This window comes from Propithecus coquereli, unplaced genomic scaffold (assembly GCF_000956105.1).
Source record: "Propithecus coquereli isolate 6110/MARCELLA unplaced genomic scaffold, Pcoq_1.0 Scaffold166, whole genome shotgun sequence".
NCBI classification, from domain to species: domain Eukaryota; kingdom Metazoa; phylum Chordata; class Mammalia; order Primates; family Indriidae; genus Propithecus; species Propithecus coquereli.
This window is the reverse complement of record NW_012141191.1, coordinates 3,443,155-3,471,054: the sequence shown is the minus strand read 5'-3', so window position 1 is coordinate 3,471,054 and position 27,900 is coordinate 3,443,155. Positions and strand designations below refer to the sequence as shown.

At 38.5% G+C, this 27,900-nt stretch overlaps 1 protein-coding gene across 2 annotated transcripts in view; it reads left to right on the top strand.

The window, feature by feature from the left end:
* Positions 1–11,187: 11,187 nt before the first annotated feature.
* Positions 11,188–27,900, top strand: part of LOC105808051 (chromosome unknown open reading frame, human C9orf135) — a 92,413-nt gene continuing 75,700 nt past the window's right edge. Inside the window, exon 1 of one of the 2 annotated variants that reach the window (XM_012641607.1) lies at positions 11,188–11,413. In XM_012641607.1, the coding sequence (XP_012497061.1) occupies positions 11,262–11,413 (152 nt within the window). In that variant the 5' untranslated portion in view covers positions 11,188–11,261. The remainder of the gene's footprint in view (positions 11,414–27,900) is intronic. The other variant, XM_012641606.1, reaches the window with a different exon arrangement.

Sequence of the window (27,900 nt, the reverse complement as noted above, 5' to 3'; positions counted from 1 at the left end):
TACAATTAATTTTTCTACATCTGTGAAAAATGATTTTGGTATTTTAATAGGGATTGCATTGAATCTGTAGATCACTTTGGGTAGTATAGACATTTTAACAATGTTGATTCTGCTGACCCATGGCCATGGTATGGTTTTCCACCTATTTACCTCCAGTACTTTCTGAAATATCACTTATTTGAGTTTCCTATTGCTGCATAACAAATTACCACAAATGTGATAGGTTAAAACAACACCCATGTATTAGCTCACACTTCTATAGGACAGAAGTCTGGGCAGGCTTAACTGGTTTCTCTGATTAGGGTCTCATGGGGCCAAAATTAAGCTTTCAGTTGGACTGGGCTCTTATCTAGAGGTTCTAGGGAGGAAACCACTTTCAAACTCATTCCTGTTGTTAGCAGAATTCACTCCTTTACAGTTGTAGGACTGACGTCTCCATTCTCCTGCTGGCCTCCAGCTGCAGTACACTATTAGCTCCTAGAGGCCACTCTTCCATCCTTCACATAACCTTTCCATCTTCAAAGCTAGCAATGGCACCTCGAATCCTTCTATGTTTCGAATCTCTCTGACTTTTGCTTCTGCCACCAGCCAGAGTAACTCTCTGCTTTCAAGGAACTCATATTGAGATAGGAAACTGGCAGGTCCAACTGTTAAAAAGTTGTAAGGCCTGAAACAAGGTCTTTGACAAAAATAGGAAAACAGAATGAAGTGAAGAAACTGGTTAAAACCAGGAAGAGCAAGATGGTGATGAGAATGGCCTCTGCTCGCCCTTGTAGCTCATTATACCCTTCTTATAATGTGTTAGCATACTAAAGGAAACTCCCACCAGCACCATGACGGTTTATAATCATCATGACAACACCCCGAAGTTACCTTATATGCTAGAAAAAGAGGAGAAACTCCCAATTCCTGGAAATCTTCACCCTTTTTCCAGAAAATGCATGAATAATCTACCCTTATTTAGCATATAATTGAGAGACAGCCACAAATAGAGTTTGCCAGCAATGTACAGGGACTACTCTCTATAGCAAGATAGCCACTAACTCTGTCTATGGGGTAATGTGCTTGCTGTTTGTTTGTTTAATAAATGTTGCTTTTGTTTCCAACTTAAGGCTTGTGCTTGAATTCTTTCCTGTGTGAAGCCAAGAAGCCTCTTGTCCTTCAGGCCAGACACCAGTTTTGGGATCCACTTTCTTGTGTCCATATGATTAGATTAGGACCATTAGGATAAGCTCTCTTTTGATTAACTTCAAGTCAACTGATTAGTGCTCTTAATTACATCTGAAAAATCCCCTTTGTCATGTATTGTTACATAATCACAGGTGTGATATTGTCTGCATCATATTCATACTCCCTTGGATTAGGGCAGAAAATCTTAGAGGGAGCAATGTGGATTTTACATCACTCTTAAGGCTTCTACTTACTGCCACATGATTTCCAAAGGAACACAATTACTCATCAGCCTTTATAAATATTTTGGAGTCTCTCTCTTGATTTTGCCAAAATTTGAATTTTTTGTTTTCTGCCTTTTTTTTATAGCTTTCAGAAGATTTCCATGATGATGGAAGAAAACTGCTGATTAAGGCATTTGTCTTCTCATTGAAAATTTCTCTGACCATTTTTGATAGTTTCTTATTCCTTGATAAAATTGTTTTATTATTCCAAGATTTGTTTCTTTAGAATTTCCATTCAGAGTTATTTCACATTCTATGTCTAATAATTCACATGTCTGAGTTTAGGGGTAGAGGGAGATTGAAATCTTTTGTTTTGCTTATCCTAGCTTATTTCCTTCTACATTTAGCAATATGTTATTACGAGCTCATATTTGTTGAATTTAATCTAGGGGAATCCTGAGGTCCTAAATTGAGGATATTTTGCTTCAGAGAAGATTTATATTTTTAATAGGCCCCTTCGAGGGTCCCTGGCTTAATGCAGCAGGCTCGGCATAACTTTTCCAGCCTAACCAGAAGTCCAAAGCTTAGTCTCCAGGTGGTAGTTATGATCCTAGTATTAGCCTCAGAGCATACATTTATTTTGAATTTATTTATTTTTCTCTGATCTTATTTCAGTTCATCTGTCTTCCCTTTCTCCCACCTTCCTTTGCTTCCATATCTCTTCCTTTCTTCTATCTTTTCTTCCTTCCTTCCTTCCTGCTTATGCCATGCTAATAAAAGTACAGAATCAAGTATGTGGGAGACAGTAGCTCCACTGTACTCAGTGTTAGAGTAAAACACAGTGATCTTTTCTGAGAAGCACTTTTGAAGGGAGTCATGACCCAAGTGATGTACATCCAGACCCGTCAGTTCTAGTAAAGATAAAGAAGAGGTAGGTTTGCTTATCTGGAATAAAGAGAAGGCATGTGAACTCCCTTCGAATATCTGAAAGGATCTCACAAGAGCAGGAAATAAGACTTACCTTCGATCTTCCAGAAGCAGAACCAACAGGTGGATCTAGCAAGAAGGTTTACTTTAGCTCATCAGAAGATGGCACTTACACTTGTGCGAATTGAAATGGAACCCCTTTATGAAGCATAAGTTCCCCCTCTACACGCATGTGGATGCAGAATAAGTATCCGTGGCATTTATGCTTTGGCTAAGACACTGTACAAAATAACCTTTACTCTCCCAGTGCTGAGATTCTGGGCTAGTTTATTCCATGATTTTCTCTCTGTTTAAATATAAAACGAGAAATTGTAGCCATCTGGAAAAAGTATTTATCCCACATTCTCAATATAATGGAAGGAAATTTTGTGTCACGGTATTGAAGAAATCTTTCAAATTGATGAATCAGAGTAATCATTAATATATTTTACTTTCAAAATAGTCCTCCTTGTAATATGCCAAGAAAAAAGGCAATTAATTTTTATGCAAAATATTCTCCTCATGCATATCCACACTGGGAAAAATATGATGCATTTTTCAATGATAATAAGGTTCAGTCAGAAATTTGATTCATCTAAAACTAAATAGAATAGACACTGATAAGTGAGAAGAGATGACACAGCATGAGCTATATAATGAAATTATAATATATTTCAGGGTACTTTCCTTTAATATTGAAACTATCATTTTTGATAGAACTGAATACAAACTTTTGAACATTTTTGTATAGGATATTGAGATCTTGGTAATTTTTTTTCCTTAGTATTTTACATGAAAATAAAATCATACTTCTTCTAAAATAATTGCTTTGGGGAAAACAAAGCACATCATCTTCCACTGTGAAATAAAAACGTATGTTGAAATGTTTTAGAAATTCAGATACTCTTTTCTCTGGATTCTAGAGTGACAACAGAACTCCGAGGAAGAGAAACTCAAGTCCTCTAGTTCTGCTAGGGACAATGGACACACCACAAGGGCATGGGGTTACCCGGAGAAGAAAAATCAATCCAGACACAGAGGGGATGAGAGCAAAAGAAAGGCAGATTGTAGGCCATTTGTTTTTCAGGACAAAAAGTAAATCTTACAAGACAAAGGGACAAAAGGCAAACTATTTGAAACTATTTGACCATATTTTATGAAAACCTTGGGAAATCGAAATGTATGATTTCAGAGGAAATTAACTAGGAAGGAACTTTGGAAACATACTGCTAATGGACCAGCTACCTGATGCATTAAGTGGAAAGTCATAACTTATCCAGAGGAGACAAAAGTTACAGAGATAATGGCTAAGCTGAGGAAATAGTCCTTAGTCCTTGAGGCCAGACTCCTGCAGATAGACGATTATATATACATATACACATACACATACATGTATATTTATTTATTTATATATGGTTTCTGTAGTAGAATGAGAAATTCCTTGGAGTCCAAAGATAAGAATACAAGATTGGCTTTCTTTCTTAATAGATGTGATACAGTCTATTCATCTTAGAAATGACCATATACAGTTGACCCTTGAACAATGCAGGCTTAAGGGCACCAACCACCCCGGCACAGTTGAAAATCCACATACAACTTGTCATTCTCCCAAAACTTAACTGTTAATAGCCTACTGTTGACTGGAGCCTTACTGATAACATAAACAGTTAACATGTGTTTTCTATGTTATAGGTATGATATATTGTATTCTTTCAATAAAGTAACCTAGAGACAAGAAAATGTTATTAAGAAAACCATAAGGAAGAGGAAATATATTTACTATACATTAAGTGAAAGTGTATCATGTAAAGGTCTTTATCCTTGACATCTTCACGTTGAGGAGGCTGAGGAGGAGGAGGAAGAAGAGGGTTGGTCTTGCTGTCTCAGGAGTGGCAGAGGTGGGAGAGTGGAGGAGGTAGAAGGGGAGACAGGAGAGGCAGGCACACTTGGTGTAACTTTTATTGAAAACAATCTGCTTATAAAGTGGACCTGCACAGTTCGAATCTGTGTTGTTCAAGAGTCTACTGTATATCTATGATGGTTAATTTTATATGTCAACTTGACTGGGTTAAGGGATACCCAGATAGTGGGTAAAATATTATTTCTAGGTGTGAGGGTGTTTCTGGAATAAATTAGTATTTGAATTAGTAGACTGCATAAAGATCTGCCCTCACTGATGTGGACTGGCATCATCCAATCTGTTGAGGGCCTGAATAGAACCAAAAGTGGTGGAAGGGAAAACTCTCATTCTTCTTGACCTGGGACATCCATCCTCTTGTGCCTTCAGACATTAGAGCTCCTTGTTCTTGGGTCTTTAAATTCTGAGTTATACCAGAGGCTACCCTGGTCCCCAGGTGTTCAGATTTGAGCTAAAGTATACCACTAGTTTTCCTGGTTCTTCAACTTCCAATGGCAGATAATCTCAGCCTCCATAATCACCTGAGATAATTTCCATTATAAATCTCTTCTTATATATTTCTATATATCCTTCTGATTCTGAAGAACTCTGACTCATACAATACCCCTCATAATTTTGTGAGGGCCAAGTAAGAAAGCAATAAGTCCTCACCTACCATAATTGACAGGTTCTCAGAAACTGAGAATTTAAGTAAAATGACATGGAATGAAACCAGTTCCACCAAAGGCTAATTGATATAAACAAGAGTTAAGTTCCTATGGCATATTTCTGCTAAAAAAAAAAAAAAATCTAAGTAAAGACCACAAACACTTCTAATATTAAACATTGAAATAAATCTGAGCTACACATACATTTAAGAAAGACTAATAAAAACAAGTAAGATAATTATTTACCCAATTTTTAGTGAATTGGTGAGCAATAGTGATTGTAGTGGTGGTGGGTTAAAATTAAGGAATAAGTATTTGCAAAGCTAAAATTGTAAGATACACCTCCTCCCACCACGCAGTTCAAAAGCAAACAATCACAATCATGGTGGGCTCACTGAGCACTTTCGTACTGCATAGTTTATTGTTGTGCATTTGTGTTAATATAATTATCATATACTTCATGAATTTTTATTTTAAAATAATGTCTTCATTCATTCATTCACTCGTTTTCCAATCCACTTATTTTAGTACAGGGTCAGTGGCCAAAGACTGTCACGGCCACTCAGGATGCAAGGCAGGAACCAGTCCTGGACAGGACGCTATCCCATTGCAGGGCACTCACACCCACCCACACTCACTCAGACTGGAACCATATAGACACCCTGATTACCAAATGTGCACATCTTGAGGAGGTGGGAGGAAACCGGAGTACCCAAAGAAAATCCATGCAGACATCGGGAGAACATGCAGAATCCACACAGAGAGTGTCCCCGCTGGGAATCAATTTTTTTCACATCGACATTATAACCAAACAACGTTATTCAAGGACCAGCTGTATATGTAAAAGTCTACAAAGTGATACATGGATGGAATGTCCTACTGTTACTATCTACAGTGGATATCTGTTGTTTTTGCCTATCAGGCATGCTTTCCCCTTCTTTTGGAAATAGCAATCTATTTTTCCCGTTAGTCCAATCCCAAACTTTCACTCTAGATTGTTCATCAGTGGTGGACATCCTCCCTGAAGGGGAGCCCATAACACAGGCCCAGCTGGGGAAAGTACCGCCTCACCTCCATGCCTGCCCTAGTGATAGTTTCAGATTAGCTCACATGGGTCAAGTCAGGTCCATCAGTGACCAGGACTTTGTTGGCGCTAGAGGGAAGAGGAACACTTTATGTTGTGGGGGAGTTAGGGAACAATGTAAGTCAGTGGCCGTCTTTGGGAGGGCTTGTTTGAGAAAAAGTTAACCCAAAAAGGAAAGCAGAACCAAGAAATAGAGAAACAGCATTCCAAAGACATCACCAGCCCTGGGATTCAGATGTGCTTAAACCAGACATACCCCTGTTGGGGTCACATCTGGACTCATGCAATTTTCAGTTATATGAGTCCAAAAATTCTTTGTCCTAAATGGCTTGACTCAGTTTTCTGTCATCAGGAATATATGAGCCGAATTCTGGGCACAGTGACACCAGCTTGTGGTCCTAGCTACTTGGGAGGCTGAGGCGGGAGGATCTCCTGAGTCCAGGAGTTTGAGTCTAGCCTGGGCAACATAGCAAGACTCCATCTCAAAAAAAAAAAAAAAAATACTCAGCCACTTCTGTTAGAAAAACTTTAATTAGAAATTATTGTTTTACTTGGAAAATCTCTGGACCTAATTAATATTAAAGCAATTAGATGACTATTTCAAATTCAATCCTTAAAGCAAGAAAATTTTATTTCTTTCAATACTTCTTTCTTTTTCAGACAAGCTCAAGAAGTTTTCCAGCTTCTTCCTTGAGCCTCCACCCCTGCCCCCAAACTGGTGACCAGGCGTCCTCAATCATGTGCTTGGCTGACTCAACAACCAGAAACTGCCTGCACACACCTCACCCTCTGGGGGAAACCTCTTGGTCAGTTCCTAACCAGCCTGCTCACCATGTAGCTGGTGGCAGGGCTTGTTGGGGACATGGGAAAATGTCCATTGCCACCAGAGAAGAAAGAAGCCCATTTCCACCTTTTCTCTGAACTTCTTTCCCAAGAGGGGAGGTTCCTTCATCTAGATTAAAGATTATGAGGAACAAAGAAAGTCATGACAGTATTAAACTTAATTTCAAGCACCATTCCTTTCATGAGAACTGTTAGCTGGTAGCTAAATTGTCTCATTTTTGCTGCTAATACACAATGAAAATTCCAGAAATCAAAGCAGCACTGGGGAGGAAAGGAAGAGATCATTTTATGAAAATGGATATTCAGTCTTTGAATAATTAAGGACATCCAATTTGTAGGATATTTAAAAAGTCTCTAATCTACCTTTATGTTGGAGCATGTCATTATTAATCTTGGACATTAAAATTTATCATAATAATTATGGACAATTCTGCCAAGGAATTTCACTTATTGGGGGGATTAGATTTTAAAATAAAGGAAATGCTGAATTGTAGAATGCTATACATTGAATATTTAATAAATTAATCCCCAATGCTGATAGTAGGAATTCGAGAAATAATGCCTGCTGCATGTCAGTACTTAATCAATACTAGTTAGTGATAATGGATTGAGAGCAAGTGGATGCCTAAGTGGTTCACAGTCCAAATTAGAAGCACAGAGGAATCATACTCAAAGTTAAAATCATTCTCAAAAAGATTTGTTGGTAGTTATGAATAGTTAAAGGAAAGGAAAGAAGATTGACTCCTTTGAGAGTTCCTGGGTTGTTAGACATGAACTTATTCATATACATTTTGGCCTTGGTTTCTAGGTCTGATTATTTCTCTTTCATATAACTTTGAATTGTACCAGATTCTCCTGAATGCTGAGCAATAGATTCTGACTCCAAAATCCATACTACTTCTCAAAGGAGGAAGAAGAGGAGAGGGAAACAGAGGGAGAGACAGGAGAAGGCGAGAGAGAAAAATAGCAGAGGAAGAAGAAAAGAAGGAATAGGGCATGGAAGAGGATGGGATAAAAGGAAAAAGTGGGCAAAGGCAAAAGAAGAAGGGAGAGAAACAGAGGAAAGAAGACGGGGGTTGGGAGGAACAGACTGAATAAGAACCTCTTACTCATTTTAACACAACAGGTGGACTCCAATTTCTTTATATATAATATTCAAAAGGGAAACCATGGATGTATATATGATGGGTGACAGAAGGTCCCTATTCCTGGAGAACTAAAAAAAATACTATCAAATCCTTGATTAGGACATCACCGCTTAGTTTTTAACTTCTGAATGCTATACAATTTAAATGCAAGTTTTTAACATATTTCAACTGGATTTGACATAGAGATAATACAAATTAATTTTCTTAAGTAATTTAGAATTCTTGTCTCTCAGCTTAATTGAAAGACATTTGATAGAAGTAATTTTAACGGTGGGGGAGAACATGCCATTGGTGACTTTAGAAAGTCTTGAGCCAAGGCTTTTCTGGGAATTGAGCAGAGACCATTAAAACAGAAAGGGTAGGGAGACGGTGAAGAGGTTTGACCCCATGGGCAGTTACATCTGGTTGGTTTACATTTGATTGATATACATCTGTTTTAGATTTGCTGTCCTGCTTAGTTGTTCTTGGCAACCTCTTCAGGGATCTAATAAAGCTAATAAAGAAATGTCTTAGAATAGGCTGATATGACGGGATTCCTACTTCCCAAGTTGGTATGCCTGAACTTATCTTACAGAAAAGTCCTGTTTCATCCACCTGAGCTCTAATTTTCTTACCCTGAGGTGTGAAGAAATTAATATAAATAGAAGGCATTGCTTTAAGTCCTACACTTCATTGGTTTGATGAAGTTTGAGGAAAGTAGGAATAACTCAAGAATGTTGAAGATTAATGATTTCACATTTATAAAGCATAAAGCTTATTTATAGTCTTGAGAAGAAAGGAGTGTATAGGTATGCAAAATTACTCTTATCACTGGTAATATATCCAAATATCTTGCCAACATTTTTCTGATCCAGACTAGTAAATTTCATATTAAAATATGATTAAAAAAGATAGTCATTTAAAAGACCTTGTAAACAGACAAAGCTTGAAAAACAGTGAGTATACTTAGGAAACTCCATATAAATAACAACTACATCTTAGAGTACTTTTTCCAAATGATAAAAACAAAGTCAGGATATAACAATAATAACAGCAATAGTTGAAATTTAATTGAGAGCTGAGCTTCTATGAGGCACTGTTCTACCTGTTTTCAATGTATTATTATCTTACATAATTCTCACAAAAACCCTCTGTAATAAGTGCTGTTCTATTCCTATTCTATCAATAAAGAGTTAAGAAGCCAAAAATTCTACAGAATGTACTGGTGTATATAAAGAGAATGGAATGCTTCTGAACTTGAGGATATCAGAGAATTAATCTCCTAAATCCTAGAACAAGGATGTTGAAATGTATTTAGTAGACACAGAAGACAATAAAGCTTATAAAGTTGCTACAAAAAGGAAAGCAAGTATAACAAAAAGCATATTCACAAACTCAAATAGACCATCAGCTTTGCTTAAGGAACTCTAAAATAACAAGCTTTGTTTGTTTTTGCTTGTTTTCTTAAATTACTGCTACTTGATATGCTGAAAAGCTTTTAAATCTTTGTAGCACTCGTACTCTATGGAAGGAACTTGGCTCTAAGCAGCTTCCATCTTTGAGTCAAATAGTCTGCAGAGACCTCATATTATTAGTTGCACATATATTATGTTACCACCTCTTTAAGCATATGTAAAATAAACACACAAACAGATGATAGTAATGATGGTAATATATCTGGAGTAACAGCAATATGCTATGCTTTGACTAGACAGAATTGAGCTTGACATGGATGTTATTTACCCTTTTGAGGTTAATTTAGATTTTTCTTGCATTCCTTCAAGAAGAAAGGAGCTAAAATAGCAGTCAGCTCTCTATTAGCACTTAGCTGGTGACAGTGGACTATTTATTTGGTTTTAAATAACATGGTTAATTGTGGCTGTCAGTAAAATAGGGAGCTTAGCGTACCACAGGCACCCACACTGTGCACCACAGGCCACAGAAAAGCGCTTAGTTGTTGTGCGTAATCAAATTTGGGAAATCTGACCCAGAAGAGCATCTCACTATTTACAGGAGCACTATAATAAATCTTTTGTAAACCAGAGAATCTATATGTAATGTGAATTATCTCTTAATTTGCCTGTTTTTAAGTTTGAATATTTGAGCACATGCAGTCTTCTTAAAGTAAGACACTTCTGGAATTTATGGAACCCTGGTAAATGTAAGGCAATTGAACATAACATTCATTCATTCATTCATTCAACATTCTGAAAAGATGCCAGGTACTAAGCACTATGCTGGGTAAGAGTGAGTGACAGCAATAAGTCCATTCGTGCCCTTTAGGTACTCAACTGAAGTTGGGGAGGAGAATTCTGATGTGTTAAATATTCTTTTCTTGGAAAGTCAAAAATGAAATAAGCACCTTGCCTTCTATAACACAACTATCCAACAACTTCTTGAAGGCAATGCCATAATCTTTTTGCAATCTCCTTCCCACACATAATACACAACACAATAATGTGATGACCTTGTGTTGTCACAAAATATAAAAAGTTTCAATGAGGAGAACTTGATAAGTCTTGGGCAGCTGAATGCTTGGGGGCTTAAACAGTACCTAGAGGTGGAGACTTTTGGGGCCACAGCCTGAAGGGACTTCTGATTCCCATGTCCACCCCTCTCCGCGGTCCCATTCCCTTTTTCAGAGGAAGAAACTAATGTTCAGAAAGGTTGAGAGAGCAGCTGAAATTGGAACCAGGTTTTTGGATCCTCAAACTTTTTAGCTGATTGGCTGAATCATTCTGCTCCTCTTTCGCATGTAGGAAAGCTATATAGAAATGATATAATTTGGGAGTTTAAAGGAGTATTCTCATGCTCCCTTTTAGTCAAACTTAAGTAACTTGTAAGCAGAATGTGTGGTGACAAGCAGAAAGTGTGGTGACAACAGCTGATTGTAAAAAGAACTTCTGCAAGGACAGCATGACCAGACCCGCTCTGGGCTCAGGGACTTTGCCTTAGATTAATCCACCCAGCGCTCCCAGGAGCAGTCTGGTGGACAGGTGAGACTACAACTCCCAGGATTCAGTTCTTCCTTCCACCATCTCTGTAGCCCGGCCTCCGCTCTCATTGCATTCCGGGAAATGTAGTTTTCTGTCAGTAACTGCACCGTCTAGAAACCAGGGCTGTTAGGTCAGAGGGCTCCGCCCCTCCATTGACCACACCCCCTTCGTGACCCCGCCTCAGGTTGCTTAGGAGATGAGGGACGCCGAATCTTGGTACTTAGAGTCCCGCGGGGCAGGACAGATGCAGAGGGAAATCCTCTGAGGTCTGTACCTCGAGGCGGCCATGGAGCGCCTTGACAGCTCCCACCAGGAGTGGTGCGAGAGTAATCAATACTGCTTGGAGCTTGGACCCACGGACTTGCTGGAACGCAAGGGCTCCCTGACCCTCCGCTCCCACCACAAGAAATACTCGAAGCCCGTGTTGGTGTATTCCTGGTGAGCGAGCTCCCCTCACTTCGCGAGTGCTAGGGGAGGGAAGAGAGGGGAAGGGATAGGACAAGGTAAGGAAAAGATAGTACTAGAAAGGGGACAGGAGTGGAGAGGAGAGAGGAAACAGAAGAGGAGAATGAGAAAAGAGGGGGAGAAGAGTAGAGAAAGAAAGGAAAAGAGAAGAAAGAGGTGACAAAGAAAAAGATGAGACGAGAGAGAAGCGGGATGGGGGAGAAGAGAGAAAAGAAAAGCAAGAAAAACAGAGAAGGTGGAAGGAGATGGAGAGGGTAGGAGTGAGAATTGGAGCAACCAGGAGGCGATAGGAGAGCCCTCCGGGAGCAGCTCCCTAGCGCACACGGGGACCTGCTACAGCCAAGTCCCCGGCCATGTGAGGTTTCAGATCATCCATCCAGGGAAAGAAGTTGGGAGGTATTTTCAGAGGCCTGGCAATCAGGTCTTGCTCTCGGAGGGAGATGTCTGCTCAGAGGACCAGCTTTCAGAGTTGCCATTTCTAGGGGGGCGGGGTGCACCGAGTGATTTGAAAGAGTCCCTAAATATCCCCTAGGTTACTCACTAGGATGCAAACTGGCATCTCCCACATGGTAAGGACCGCAGACATAGTTTGGTGTGTGCTGTGTTTACACTTTTTAATTAGTTGGCCACATTTAAACCTAGGAGATTTGCATAAAAATCCAGGTTTGAGTCTTCTCTTGACAAGTTGAAAGGCTTAGAAAGAGAGGATTTTATTCCTTCTGGTAACTAAGAATGTACCAGAACTGAGCACTGGCTGCTCCTTAACATGGGTCCTGTTCTCCGTAGAGTAACTTCACTCATAGTTCTTGTCTGGCCCCAGGAAACATTTGGTTTACTTCCTGTGCTTCAGGTCTTGGGCTTGGAATTCACTTAGATATTGTCTTCTTTTATTAAATATCGCAGTGACCAATAGCAACACCATGACATATAACTGGGAAGAAAGCGGAGACTTTTAGAGCAGTTAGAATTCTTTCCTTTGGGTTAACTTTCCTGGCTATATAGTTCACAATAATTACTTATGGAGTATTTGGAATATTTGGGGGAAGTGGGAAGAAAGAAAGAAATGAGAAGAAGTCACAAATCTTGTTTACTTTATACTTTTGCTTTTGAAAGCAAATGAATGATTTTGACTCTAGACCTAAGGCTAAGCTCTACTTGGTCCTATTTATACATGTAATGTCTGTGAGACCTGCAGTTTCTGCCTTGCAAACTTCCTAAAGCCTATTCTCCACATTCCCACAAGCTTACTTTCCTATTTTTACTTCCCTAAAACAGATTCTGTCTACTTTGAACTCAGTGTGAGAAGTTATATAGATTTGGAATCCAAAGCTACACTGGGAAACAGAAAATCCTCTTTTAGCTCATGGCTCTCAAACAAAACACTTAGCTCTTCTATGGTTCTGTTACTCCATAGAGATTTGCATCATAATATAAATCACCGATGGAAGTTATTGTTAAAGACAAAAACCCTTTGCAAAGAGGCAATGTATCTGCTCTCTTCTGCACTACCATTGCTTTGAAAAGTGTCTTGTGAACATCACAGACATCAATAGCAAAACCACAGAAGAACATAACTGAGGAGATGAGGGACCTGGTGAGGAGAAAAGGGCAGTGGAACACAGTAAGTCACTGCAGCCATAGCTGAAAATATAGAGGATCCGCATGCCATTGGTTTTAGAAGGAAGGTTTGGGAGCAGGAAGACTCAAATTCAACCCAACAAACATTTTTGTCTCATGCACTTTGCATGAGACATGCATGTTGGAGACACAGAGATTTAAAAAAAAGCAGCTTTGATGAGGTAATTTGTGTAAAGCATTTAGCATGATTCCTGGAAAATGGTATGTGGTCAATAATATATGGTAGCTAATACTATTTATTTAGTACAACATAGTGGTTAAAAGCTTGGGCTCTAGGTCTGAATTCCAAGTCTGCTGCTATGTGCTGTGGCAAGTGACTTGATTGCTCTGTGTCTCTGTTTCTGAAACTGTAAAATGGGGATGATAGGATTATTACAAAATTAAATGAGATATAGTATGTGAATCGCCCTTTGACATATAGCCTGGCACATAGTAAGCACAGTAGAAGTTATCTGTATGTATTAGGACATGGTCATTGACACCAAGGAATTCCAAAGGCCAGTAGAGAAGCATAATAATGTCAATAAATTCAGTATAATCTGATTTATACAAAATAGAGATGATTATAAGAAGCAAAGGTAACAGGAGGTGAGGTGGTTAGTGTGTGTGTGTGTGTGTGTGTGTGTGTGTGTGTGTGTGTGTGTGGTTTCCTGAGTGGGATTTTGAACTAAGAATAGGTGCTCCAGAGGTGGGCAAAAGAGAACAGGCAGTGGAATAGTAAGAAGCAGCACCACAGGAAATAGAAATAGTTTTCTGCAGTTAACGAATACAGTTGGCCCTCATTATTTGTGGATTCTGAATTTGTAAATTCAGCTACTTGCTAAAATTTATTTGTAACTCAGAATCGATATGTGAGGCACTTTTGTGGTCATTCATAGCCATGTGCAGAATAGCAAAAAGGGCAAAAAAATTTGAGTCACCCAAAGTGCACATTCCCAACTGAGGTCAAAGTGACACTCTGCCTTTTTGTTTCAGCTCTCGTACTATAATCGAGCGTCCTTTTCATGGTCTATTTAATGCTGTGGTGTTTGCATTTTTGTGCTTTTTATTAATATTATTGTTAAAATGGCCCCAAAGCATCATGCCAAGTGCCAGAAGGTTGTGACATGCCTTACAGAGAAAATATGTGTGTTAGAAAAGCTCCATTCAGGTATAAATCATAGTGCTGTTGGCAGTAAATTCAGTGTTAATGAATCAACAGTATGTATTAAATAAGAAGTCTTTAAACAGAAACACATATAAAACAAAGTTATATATTGATTGGTTGACAAAAATTTTGTGATCAGAGGCTCATGGAAACATAACCCTGTATTTCCTCGAGGAGCAATGACTTAGTATTTGCTAATTTGCTAATTGTGACAAACTTACAGTACATGAAAATAACAAGAATCAGCTGTAAAATGTGAAAAACACTAGCATTTTCTGAGCTGACTCCCAAGCTGGCATCCTTGTTTTTCTTCCATATTCAACCAGTCACCACGATCTCTGTCCTAAAAAGCTGGATAAAATTCAGATTGTGTAAATGTCTAAATGAATGATATCATTGACTGTTTTGTTTTTGTGCATTTTGGTCATAATTGTTAGTTTTCTGTTGACTTGTTTTATGATACGTTAAAATTTTTATCGAATTTTAATATCTTTTATTAGTGATTTCTTATTTAATTGAATATCTATAAATATATATTAATATCTATAAATATACCATTTGTGTGGCTCCTCAATTGAATATTTGATCAATTAAGTGACTGTACCTATAGGTACAAAATAGAATCTGTAACTGGGAGAAATTCTGATTTACCTCTGATCACATAGTTCAAATGTTTGGATTTTTCCAGTGTTTCTCTTTATCTGGTACAGGACACAAGTCTGTTTGACCTCACTGCTCATATTAAAAACAGTTGTGTATAGTAGACATGATAAACTAATATACCAGAATGGTTGTTAGGAGATATCTCTGGTCCATTACTGGGATAGGACATTGCCAGAGAGCATCACTTCCTTGAAGCTAGAGTGGCATGTCACCCTCATCACACCTTGATGCTTCTGAGTGAGAGATGCCTTTTATAAAAATCATCTTTCCCTACTCATCCCTGTAGCATTTATGGAGCTATACCATCAGATGATTTCATTAGAAATTCTGAGTTGAGGGGAGATTTTTTTCTTAAGATATCTTCCCACTCACTGGAATAATGGAATACTAAGAACCAGAACAATTTAGACTTGCCCTTAATAAATTCTCTTATGTGAGGTTAATTCTTATATTCATTCATTCATTCATTCTCATCTTTTCCTTGGTCAAATTGACATCTGGTAACAAATGATAATAATTTAAAGCAAAAAAAAAAAAATTCATATGGATCTCCATGGAGACAGTTCCTGCTCTGGTCTCTATGGTGACACTTAGTTTTAAGGACTCAGGTTAATTTTATGTGTTCGTGATTTTAATTACTTTTCTTTTCCTGCCTAAGCCCCAAATTAAAGAGCCTGGGAGTTTTACCCCCCACCCCTGCCATAGGAAGAAACCAGAAAGATAAAGGGAAAAAAAAATATAATGATAATTGTGGGGTAGGAAACTCTGTGGTTTTAAAGATTTTTACACAAAATCATTTGGGCAGGAGTAATAAATTAGAATTGAAGAAAAAAACTAATCTTTCATGAAGTTCTTCAGACTTCCACCCTATTATGCTATTTGAACAGGGAGTTCATGTGTATCTAAGTTATGCCACATTCAAAGGAGAAACCAGTTCCAAAGCACCAGAATATCATTAGTGTACTTAAATAGAAAACAGAATGTCTGAATTTTCTAATTTGCTGTATCATTCTTCCTATATTAAGATTTTCTTGGGTTTAATTTTTAACCTCAAAGGATTTGGAGTCACTCATATATCACTGAGGACCAAGCTAGAGTTATGTTGCTCTTTCCTAGTCAACAATCCCATCTCCTTATATCTTCAACACATGTTCAAGAACTAGGATAAAAATGCAAAGAAAAAAAATAAACCCTTGGTAACCACATGCTGTATACTGCCCCTTTGCTGAAATTGACAAGGGCTTCCCTTCCATTAAGACTTCATCCTTCTACTTTTAACATAGGCTCAGACCTTGAATTGAAAGCTTATTAACTCTCATTTCGTGCACATTTAAAACAAGTCTGGTTATGTGGTTTCCATGCACACAGCATAGAATTTGAAGAGGGGAGGGATGGAAGAAACTTTAAAGGGGCTTTTTTGGTCAGTAGTGAGAAGGGAAGAGGGCAAGCCTCAGGACAAAGGATAAGAATACAGTAGGTGCATAATTACTGTTTATCAAATAAGTGAACAAATGAGCAGGGAGAAAGAACACAGACAAAAACCCAAAGGCACTGCAGGCTGGGACCCTCTATTTATACGTTAATGAGGCCCTGAAGTAAAAGACTACAGCGTGGCACAAATCCATAGTAAAATCAGGGCTGACTTTTGCAGCCATAATCCCAGTGCAACAGGACAATGTGGAAGCATGTTTGATCACCTCTGTATAAGTGAGCTTGGAAGGGTATAACCCATTAGACTTCTGTTAAAATGATACAGAATTTTAAAATGGGAGCTAAACTTGTGCTGTTCCTAGTTGCAGTGCATGATATACCAACAGGGACTGAGTGGAGATTTTGAGTTAATGTAGGGACAAATGATACTTACACTTTAAAGAGATATTTTTATTTCTTAACTCATACTTAAAAAAATTCCAAATTATAATGTCATGTGGGCATTTAAGATGATGTAACAGTAGACTGAGGACATGGAAATATATTCACTAGCTAGTGGGTAGCAGAATTAGAAACTTTCATATAACTCAGATGCATATCTAAAATTTATTTTCTAAAACTGATCCTCATAACTTTTCAACCGTTGGTTACTAGAAAAAAATTCAAACATTCCAATTAAAGCTTATCTCTGCCTCTTTGAGTTTAAACAGCTTGTTTTAGGTTAAAATAGTCTCTTTCAGAACAGCGCTTACTCTTTCTGAGGGCTTCCTCCTCCACCTTCTCCTACCCTGAGTGCCATCTATATGTGTATGGGGGACTGAGGTTATGTGGTATTTTGATGGGGATGGGGGAAGGAGGCCTCTAGATCTCTGTGTGAGTCCTTGTTCTTGCCCACCTCATCTTGGTCCAGCTGCTGTGCCTGCTGCTGGTGCATTTGTGGCTAATCCTGTTGGTGTGTTGAGGACTCGTGTCTCTGCTTACAGACTCAACCCACTTTGGTTCTTGGAGATCCCTGTGTCAAGGTTGTCCCCCGCACCCCAGCCCCTGACTTAGGCTGGTCACCCCACAGCAACAGTGGTAGGGGCATATCGTCCCTCAACAAGGTGGCCTGCAGCTGGCCCAGTGACACTCAAGCCAGCTTCCATCTAAATGCCCTGGAGAGAGGGTGAGTGTACGCCCTGGTTTGCCTGGGGTAGTTTATTCCTGTTGGCCTGATACTTATCAAAAGTCCCCCTTTCACTTTCTAAAGTGGCTGTTTTGGAAGATAAATTATAAAGTCACTCTCCCTGTGGTGTATTTGGGAGCTTCTGGTTCTCATTGTTGATAGAAGTTTAAGGAATTTAGAAGACCACTGATTTTTCAACAATGCCAGGTTTTCAGAAAAATATCTCACTTGGGACTCAAAGATTTCATTTTGTCAGTCAGAAGTTAATCAGCAATGCTTTGTTTTTCTCCAGATTTCTGGTGGAACGTCCTCATTCTTCCCAAGGGAAATGTGTATGTCTCTGATTTATCAGAGCAAAAGTTATTAGGTTATTTTAAAGGGGGTTCAAGGACAGAAAAGTACAAAGATTAATATTTGAAAATATAATCTTATTATATGTAAGTTTAAAAAAAAGCAGCATGCACTGGAATTCCCTCTGGTTAAAAAATATGTGTCTATATTTATTGAAAAGAGACTGAAAAGATAGTCACCATGCAACATAAAATACTTATTACCGAGTGAATTATTTATCCTTTTTTTCTCTTTGCTGCTTCTACATTTTCCATAATAAACATATACTATTGTCATAATCAGAATAAAGTAAAATTGCATAAAAATTTGGACATCATTTTCTGCACCTTTCCCTCTGAAGCAAATATTCTTTAAATGATCAGACTTTTAGACACAATATACTGCATCTCTTTCTGAGTCTGAGTCACCCTTCATGGTTTATTATGAGTCTTTTAAAAATATCTTTTTAATTGCTAGTTTATGTTGGGTAAAAAGGACGATGCTATCACATTCATTTGGTTTAACCACCCTTTCATTCTTGTCTGTGTTCTATAATGGTAGATCCTACGCCACGGTTATTTTTAATCTAGTCCTACGTTCTTATTCCTCAACATACGCACAGTACCTACAAATGCTTTTGAATGTAGTAGTTCTGAGGGGGAAAACACCTTATTTTCTATTTTTCAAGACAAAATCCAGGAGACCCTCCTCCTTTTGCCTTAACTACATTTTCCTTTCATTACTATTCTCTTTTATGAAATTTTAATCAAGTGCTTTTTCTGAAAACCAATTCTGGTTATAGAATTGTTGTGCCATGACCTTTTGTTGAAGGTTTGCTCAACTGGCGTTTACAAAAATAAAACAGTTTTGAGTGCAAGATGCACCCCGGTAAGGCAGAATACACAGAGCAGGCATCTCCACATGTGGGCACACTGGATTAGGAAAGATAACTGCTGTACATGAGTACTCTGCCTCAAGCCAGCCCACTACCCTTCTGAACCTCTCCTAATTGGGCCATGGGAGCCACCAGAGCCCCTCCTTGTTGTAATGCTGCTGTAGTCTTTCCTCTCATAGATTGTCTCAAGCACTTTTTCAGCGAGCTTGCTTTCTTTCACCTCACTGACAATCTCGTTCTAGGTAAGCATGTCGGAGTTGAGGGAGGAAGTTAGAAGAATGTGGGACTTAAGTGATATTTTGATAAGGAGAGCTTCACGCTAAGATGCCCAAACTGAGGGTTCAGGGCTTTTGTAGCACTAGAACCAGTGTTGTTAGATAAACTTCTCTGAGTTACCCTGGGAACCCATCCCCATTGGCACCCTTTTCTGTGTGTCCTGGTCAGAAAGAACTCTTTTGGTTGCAAGTAACAGATACCCAGCTTGCCCTAGCCTAAGCAAACAGAATGAATTAACTCATGATATTGCTGGATGGTTTATTACGAGATAAGAAGGACAGAGGTGGAGCTGGACCTCAGGAACAGCTGGAACAGGGGATGCGAATGCTACCAGGTCTTGCTTCTTTTCTCTTCTCTCCTCTGTGGGTTTGCTTCATCTTATCATGGAAGACTATGGGAAACTGCAGCTGCACTTCTGCAATTATATACCTTACATCTTCATCCCACAAAGAAAGATTGGCTTTGAGGTATTTCCAGTTCTGAATAAAAAAATTCCAGGTCACACATCTGTCCTTGGGGCCAAGTATCTGTTTAGGGTCATCTCACTGGACAAGGTCAAATGGAAACATGGCAGCTCTCCAAGAGTCGTGGAGCAAGGTGAACATTCCCAGGAGAAAGGAGTGCTGGGCTGGCAGTCCTAGAGAGAGCTACCGCAGTGGAGAGGGAATTCCAAATTCTAAACACCCAGTTTTATAGCAAAAACTTAGAACATAACTCATTAATACATTGGAGATTTCCTGCATTTGATGTTATTTTGACTTTAAACTCCCCCTCTCCTGCCAACCTGCACCTACCCAATGCGGTTTTTAAAAATTGACCTTCGATGTGATGGGAAGAAAAAACAGAAATCTTGTGTAGAAATTAGGTGTACATATCTTTGTGGTGCTTTGAAAAAGTTAGTTATGAATAAATTTGAATACTATGTTATTGTTTTTGATAGACACTAATCTTTACTCTGTTTCCTTTATTTCATTTGGAAATATAATTATATTTTAATTGCTATTAGTCACACTATGTAGTTTTTGATTTGTTTTGTGTTTTTGAGACAGGGTCTTGCTCTGTCGCCCCAGGTAGAGTGCAGTAGAGTCATTATAACTCACTGCAACCTCAAACTTCTGGGCTTAAGTGATTGTCCTGCCTCAGCCTCCCGAGTAGCTGGGACTACAGGCATACACCACCAAGCCTGGCTAATTTTTTTATCTTTGGTAGAGACAAGATCTCACTCTTGCTCAGGCTGGTTCCTAACTCAGACCTCAAGCAATCCTCCCACCTCGGCCTCCCAGAGTGCTAGGATTATAGGCTGTATTTTCTTTATTTTGATTTACCTGAGTTGTGATGCATTAACAAAGATAATTAATTGGCAGAAATATGATAATATTTTTTTGGTAAGCTGTTAGATCTCCAATCAGATTGTTCCAGGTTCAGTTAAATGGAAGAATTAACATAGTGCCATTTATTTATTGCAAAGTAAATTTCATTGCAAAGAATTTAGCTTCCTTTTATAGAAAATGATAGGAAGAGTATTTTGGAATTAAAATATATGACTAAATGACTTGTCACAATTTTTTAAACACTTGGAAAAAACTCTGAATTGCTCAGCAAGGAGCCAGAAGCATTAAATAAGTTTTAAAAAAAATCACTTTTTTTTCCATTATCTTCTTTCTGGGTAAGGAGCTCTTTTTAGAATGGCATTCATTAAAAATATATTTATTCAGTGATCGCTATGTTGCAGGCACTCTGCTGGGCTGGGGATTTGAGTGACCAAGACATCCTCCTTGCCTTTTGGAGGTCAGAGGTTTCTGTGAGAGGAGTGGGAAGGGCTACCGGGCAATTACAACACCCTGTGATGTGTACTATGATTAGGGGTAAGCAGCGTGCTCTGGAAGCATCCAGGAGGAACACTTAGCTTAGGCCCACTGGAACAGGGAAAATTTTCAAGAGGAGGTTCACTTAGCCTCTAGGATTCACAAGGTGAACTAGAGTACGGGACGTTAGTTTTCAACTAACGGCTGTACTACCGCTCCCCCAAAAGTCTTTGGAAATATGTGTGGGCATTTTTTGTTGCATAATGGCTAGTATCCCATGATGTAGGGTATGTGACTGTAATAATCGTGACTCAGTCCTAAGGGTGGCCATAATATCTTAACAGCATTTATCCATCTATCTATATAATGCCTAATTTACATATCCATAAACCTACAGCCAGATGGGTGAGAACAGCAGAACTAACATGTGTCTAGTGTGAATATATTAAGGTTAGCTAGGTTGCATATGGCCATTCACAGAAAGGATGTGGACAGTGACACATGTAATAAATCCAGTCACAGAAAGGGCATTCCCTAGTCATTATTATACGAGAATCTTGAGCTCTCCGAACTTGGTGGCACCTGCTCTCCCTGTAGGGCTGCATGCCTATAAAGCAACCAGTGAGCCATCATAGGCAGTTTCCTCGAGGTGAGGATACTGTGACCTCCCACCCAGACCTCAAACAAGTAAGTATGTGTTGTCTGAATTATTGGAAAAGTTTAGTCTGGATAGATTGCATGATTTTTTATTTGAGATTTTTCTTTGAATGTTAAACAATCTTATAATAAATATAAGTAATTTGGAAAGGCTACCTCTGGGTGGTTCTACTTATGTCAAAGCCAGTGTGGGGAATGGAATGCGATAGGTCTTACCCTGCCCCAGCACCTGCCCACGTAGCTCTGACAAATGAGCAGGACAAGGCACGTCAAATATCTTGCTAAACATTCAGGCAGAAATAAGAATTTTTTTTCTCACTATAAAACCATCTGGGCCTAGTACTGTTTTGAGGGATAACTCTTTGCACTTTGGCAACTTTCTCTATTTCTTCCCTAGAAATTGTCTGTTTAGACTTCTTGCCACTACTGGGGGCAATTTTGGGAAATAGTTTTTCTTGGAAAGTTATATATGTCATCTAGCTTTCCAGATATATTTGCATAGAGTTATGGAAAGTAGTCTTTAATCATTTAAAATTTTTTCTTCTATTTTGATGGTTATATCCTTTTTTAAACTTTCCTAAGATATAGTTCACATGCCATATAAATCATCCTTTTAAAGTGTGCATAATTCAATGACTTTTAGTATTGACAGAGTTGTGCATCCGTCACCACAACCAATTACAGAATGTTTTATTACCCCCAAAATAAATCCTGCTCCCCTTGGCTCTTACTCCCAAACTTCTCCCAGCCTGCAGCCCTTGAGCCCTAGGCAACCAGTGATCAATTTTCTGTCTCTGTAGATTTGCCTGTTCTGGACATTTCACATAAATGGAATCACACAATATATGGTTCTTTGTGACTTACATAATGTTTTCAGGGTTCATCTGTGTAGTAGCTTTTATCAGTATTTCTTTTTATTGCTTAATACATTGCATTGTGTGAATATTATATCCCTCTGTTTAGTTTGTATCTCCCTGCCCTTTTTCTTGATTTGTAAGATAGGAGTTTATCTATTTTGTTTACTTACTCATTTATTTCTTGGTTCTACTCTTTTTCTGTTTTCTAACTCAATTAATTCTGTTTTTATCTTGAATTATTCTACCATTCTGATTTCTTTTGGTTTGCTTATTCTTTTTCTATGGTTTTGAATTAGATATTTCATTTATTTGTTTTCCTTGTTTCATGTTTAGTGATATAAGTACTTAAAGCTTTGAAGTTTTCCCTATGCAATGTTTTAACTATATTCTATGGATTCTTATAAGTGGTATGTTTTCATTTGACTGTATTTTTGAGAAATTCAGCAATTTAAGTTTGCATTAATCTTTCTCAAGAGTTGTTTGATAAAGGATTGAAAAAGGATCTTTTAAAAAATGTTACTGATTTCCAGTTTTAGTCCATGGTGGTCAGAGGCTATCATTTATATTTTTCAATATATCAAGTACTTTTTAAAATTTTTATGAAAGTGTAATGCACATTTGAAGTTGTATTCTTTAGGCAGGTCATTAAATATTGCTTACACTCTTCTTTCCACATGCAGTCTATGTTCACCCACTTACCCAAGGAAAATGACCAAATTCTATCTAGTCACAGGTCAAAAGGCCAAGATCTGCTAATATTATGTCCCATAGTTTCTCTACCAAGTCTAGCTGTGGTTCCTATAAAGCAAAAAGACAAAATATTTGTCCCTCCCCACATACCCAATGTACAGTTGATCCTTGAACCATGTAGGGGTTGGAGTGCCGGCCGCCTGTATAGTCAAAAATCCACATATAACTTTTGACTCCCCCCAGAACTTAACTAGTAATAGCCTACTATCGATCAGAAGTCTTACTGATAACAGTCAATTAACATGTATTTTGTATATACATATTATATACTGTATTCTCACAATGAAGTAATCTAGAGAAAAGGAAATTAAGAAAATCATAAGAAAGAGAAAATACATTTCTTATTCATTAAGTGGAAATGGATCATCACAAAGGTCTTCATACGCATTGTCTTTGTGATGAGGAGGCTGAGGAGGAGGAGGAAGAGGAGGGGTTGGTCTTGCTGTCTCAGCAGTGGCAGAAGCAGGAGAGGTGGAGGAGGTGGAAGCGCAGGCAGGAAGGACAGGCACACTCAGTGTAATTTTATTGAAAAAAATCCATGTATAAGTGGACCCTTCAAACCGTGTTTTTCAAGGGTCAATTGCGCAATGGTGGGACAGGGACAGGATGACTGTGATGAGCACACCTGCTCTGCAAGAAGAAGGACGGTAGTGACAGAGCTGTCGGTTGTCCACAGTCATTCTTAAATCCTGGCAAGCAAACATTGTTAGGGAGCCCTACACAGGTGTCAGGAATATTCTTTGATTAGGCCCCGATTCTGCTTGCTGGGAGCAGCTTCCCTTTCCCGTTGCTCTCTCTGGTCCTTGGCTCTGACCTGTGTGTGATCTTTTCTTTCCCGTTATTCTCCTTGGCCACACCTGCTGTGGTGTTGTAGCATTGTCCTTCTGTGTTCAGCTCAGTTGGTTCATTTCCTGCTCTCAGATGTTTGGGAACCAAAGGATATTTTCAATATTGAACAGATGAAGGATTTAAAAATGCAGACTCCTGGTTTATTTGGAAGTACAATTTTAAAAAAACAAGTTCTTATTTATTTGAATTCAGTTAGTTCCTACTGCTAGTAACCTCACACTCTAGACAAAATTCTCAGATTTGCTATATTTCTTTACTTTTTCTCCTTAAAACACCTTGAATGTCACTTTGAGACTGCTGTGGTTACAGAAATCAGAAACTCTGAGATTTTCTGTTTGGCCATTTTCTTAATCAGAAATTTGCTCAGTTAAAGTTTATGAGAGGCCATTGTTTTGGACTAGCCTGCTGCACTAGGTCCCAGCAGACCAAACCACCCAGAATGGAGTCACTTGTGCTAAGTGCCACTGAACTTCGAAACAGGCCAATTTTTTTTTAAAAAAACAGGAGATTCCAGTCAACCTGAATCAGGGTTAAGGAAGTCACCTCTGTTTTAACCCTGTAAGGAAAGGAACTTTTGAAATGACCAATCCACTTTTTGTTTTCAGTTTCTGCTTTTTTTTCAGCCCTCTTCTGCTTACAAAGCCAAGCTCCTCTGCTCAGCTCATTTTATTTCCTAGAATGAGGTGTTGCCTGATTCTAGAATTGCAAATAAAAGCCAATTAAGTCTTTCAATGTGTTGTAATCTTGTCTTTTGACTGTTCTAATGCAACTTAATTTACTGGGAGAGTTTGGCAATAGGATGGACTTTGTTGCAAAGCTTAGCTTTAATACACCTTTGTCTCAAAGAAAAGTTTTTCTCAGTTTTCTTTCTGTTTGGTATCTAAAAGTTGGTTTGGTATCTAAGTTCAGTTTGGTATCTAAAAGTTGTTGGCTTTTCTAACATTTCAAGTCCTCAAATTTCTGGAATTTCTCATTCCCCTTTAATTTCTTCTTGCAAATTAGCCAATTATTTCCTGAATTCATCTCATTCTCTTTTTTAAATACCTTGGCAAAAAATAGCCAATAACAATTTACACACAGAACTAACAAACTGTTTTCCAATCTCCTTTCCAGTCTCACTAGGTACATGATTTGACGCCTCATTTACTGTGCCTATTAAATGTTGGGCCTGTCCAGTTTCCTATTCTGCCTGGCTTTTAGCCAATGCCACATATTTTAGATTTTTTTATAATGACACCCACCCCACTTCTGGTACTAATTTCTGCATTAGACTGTGCTAGACTTAATCTGTGATATCAAACAGCCCCCAAATCACAGTGGCTTATTGCACAAAGGTTTATTTCCTGCTCACCCAAAGTCTGCTATAGGTTTCTGGTGGGGAGTGGGCACTCCTCCACATAGATATTCCAGGACTCAGGGTGATTGGGCTCCATCCTCTGGAAAGTCATTCCTTGCTTTGGCAGGGGAAGAGAGAATTAATAATGGTACAAGAGCTTTCACTGTTTTAGCCCACAAGTGACACATATTACTTCTGCTTGTATTTATTTTATTGGTCAGAACTAACTGCAAGGGTTGGGCATTTTAACCTCTTGTATTCGCAGGAAGGAAGGAGAAGTTGTGAGCACAATGTCTACCACAAGAAAATCTTGTAAAATTCCCATCCTAAGGTGGGCTTTGGGGCTAGACTTTTGTCCTTCTATCCCTGAAGTCATTGAACCTCTAGCCCTGAAGCCATTGCTCATGTACAATATTGGCAAGTGCCCTGAGGGCATTTGCAGGTTTTGGAAATTTTGCTTACCCCTCTGGCTCTAGGCTTTTACCCAAAAATTGGCCTGGAAACTCTCCACTGGATTTTCAGTTCTTAAATACTTTTAATGTATTGGAATTTTAAAAATATGTTTTATCTAACATTTTCCTCTGTTTTCAGTGAAAAGGTTTATCTGCACAACCACAGGGAATGTGATTTGATTGGCACTCTAACAGGTCCCACCTCTGAGCAACCTCAGCACTGAGCCTTCTTCTTTTTTTTTTTTTTTTTTTGAGACAGAGTCTTGTTCTGGTGCCAGGGCTAGAGTGCAGTGGCGTCATTCTAGCTCACAGCAACCTCAAACTCCTGGGCTCAAGCGATCCTCCTGCCTCAGCCTCCCAAGTAGCTGGGACTACAGGCATGTGCCACCATGTCCGGCTAATTTTTCTATTTATTTTTAGTTGTCCAATTAATTTCTTTCTATTTTTAGTAGAGACGGGGTCTCACTCTTGCTCAGGCTGGTTTCGAACTCCTGAGCTCAAACAATCCGCCCGCCTCGGCCTCCCAGAGAGCTAGGATTACAGGCGTGAGCCACCACGCCCGGCCCAGCACTGAGCCTTCTTGCCATAGCCTCTTGTGTGTGCTTCTTCCCCACTTGGTCTTGACTGGATCTTGGTCACTTTCGGTAGCCCTTGTACATGATATAATCTAGATATTATAACTTCTGGTTTTGCCAAAAATTTAGTTTGCTTTTAATTTTTCCATTTTTTGCTCTTAATTTTTCCATGGCCTTTGCTGCTTTTGAATGATTTCTAGAAAGAAAAGGGAAAAATGTGCATTCGTGTAGCTATGTTTAGAATGGAAGTCTGTTTTAATTCTAGATTCTATTCACGACGAAAACCTTATTATTTGTTTCTAATGTAAATGAAACAAATTGTTCTGAAACCAAAGAACCTTGTATTATCTACTCAATATGTATAGCTCGTGAAATCACAGAAGTGTGTGTTAAAATGGGCCTTAAACTCACATAATATAATCTTTTGATGTTATTCTAAGAAATTAATTCAAATCATTTAAGCCAATAATATTAAGACTATAGATATAGGAACTTACACACATAATCAGGTGTCTGTTTGCTTTTCATTTGGAGGCAGACCGATCTCCATGCCATTCCATGCCAGACAGATTATCAAGGTGTTTTTTTGGGCTATAGTAATTGCTAATGTATAATACACTTAAACAACTCGCTCTCTTTTGTCCCCCACCCAGAGTATATCTTTAGACAGCCAATAACAAGCTGTTTCTGGAGGACAGGATCAAAGAAACCCTAGGAAGTATCATAGGATTTGAAGATAACTGAGATCCAGTTTTCTAAACATAGGGTAACAAAATGTCCTCATCTTGGTTTAACCAGGACAGTTCAGTTTAAATAAAGTACTTAGCACTTTATTTCCCTCTAAAAGTGTCCCAGGTGGGATAATCAATTACAGGATCACCCTATGTAATACATGTGTCTTCAGCTGTTTTCAAAGTCATGTGTTTAGCAGCTAATCAGACTAACAACATTTATTTAACATTTAAACTGTTAAGATAGACAATGCCTCTGACTGCTTTATTCCTTTTCGTATCCTTCCAATATTCTCTATAGGGCCTCCTGTTTTTCAAGATTTTCTGTGAAGAAAATTCATAATAATGATTGGTCTTATTTACATGCCACTCAATATATGTTGAATAAAGAAAATTATTTCACTTGGCTGTCTCCATCAAGTGGTTTTCTTTTGAGTACAGTTAAGCCTCAAATTCTGTGGTTTCATGGTTAGAGATCCACAAATCACATACACTATGAGACACTTTGAAAAACAAAGTCCGTCTTCATAAGTCTGAAGTGTCACCCTTTTCCCCAAGAGCATAAGATTTTCTTTATAATTCTGCAAATACATCTAAAAGTCTTCATTTGTCAGTTTGATGGATATGCCACCAAACAACACTACCTTGGCATGTAAATCATTTGCCCATGAAATATTTAAAGAGGATTGTCAGCTATCTCTTTGCAGTCTTTGGTTCTATTGGTTTTATGCTTCTAATGCGTTAGGGAATATAGCTGCCTCTCAAGGGTAATTTTCTTTTAAAGTCCCAGATAGCGGATGATTATAAAACCTAATAGAAAAGGTAACTTTCTCTTCTCATTTGGGCTAGATTTATAACAGAAAATACAATAGCTGACAGTGTAGTTGTGAACTACATTAATAA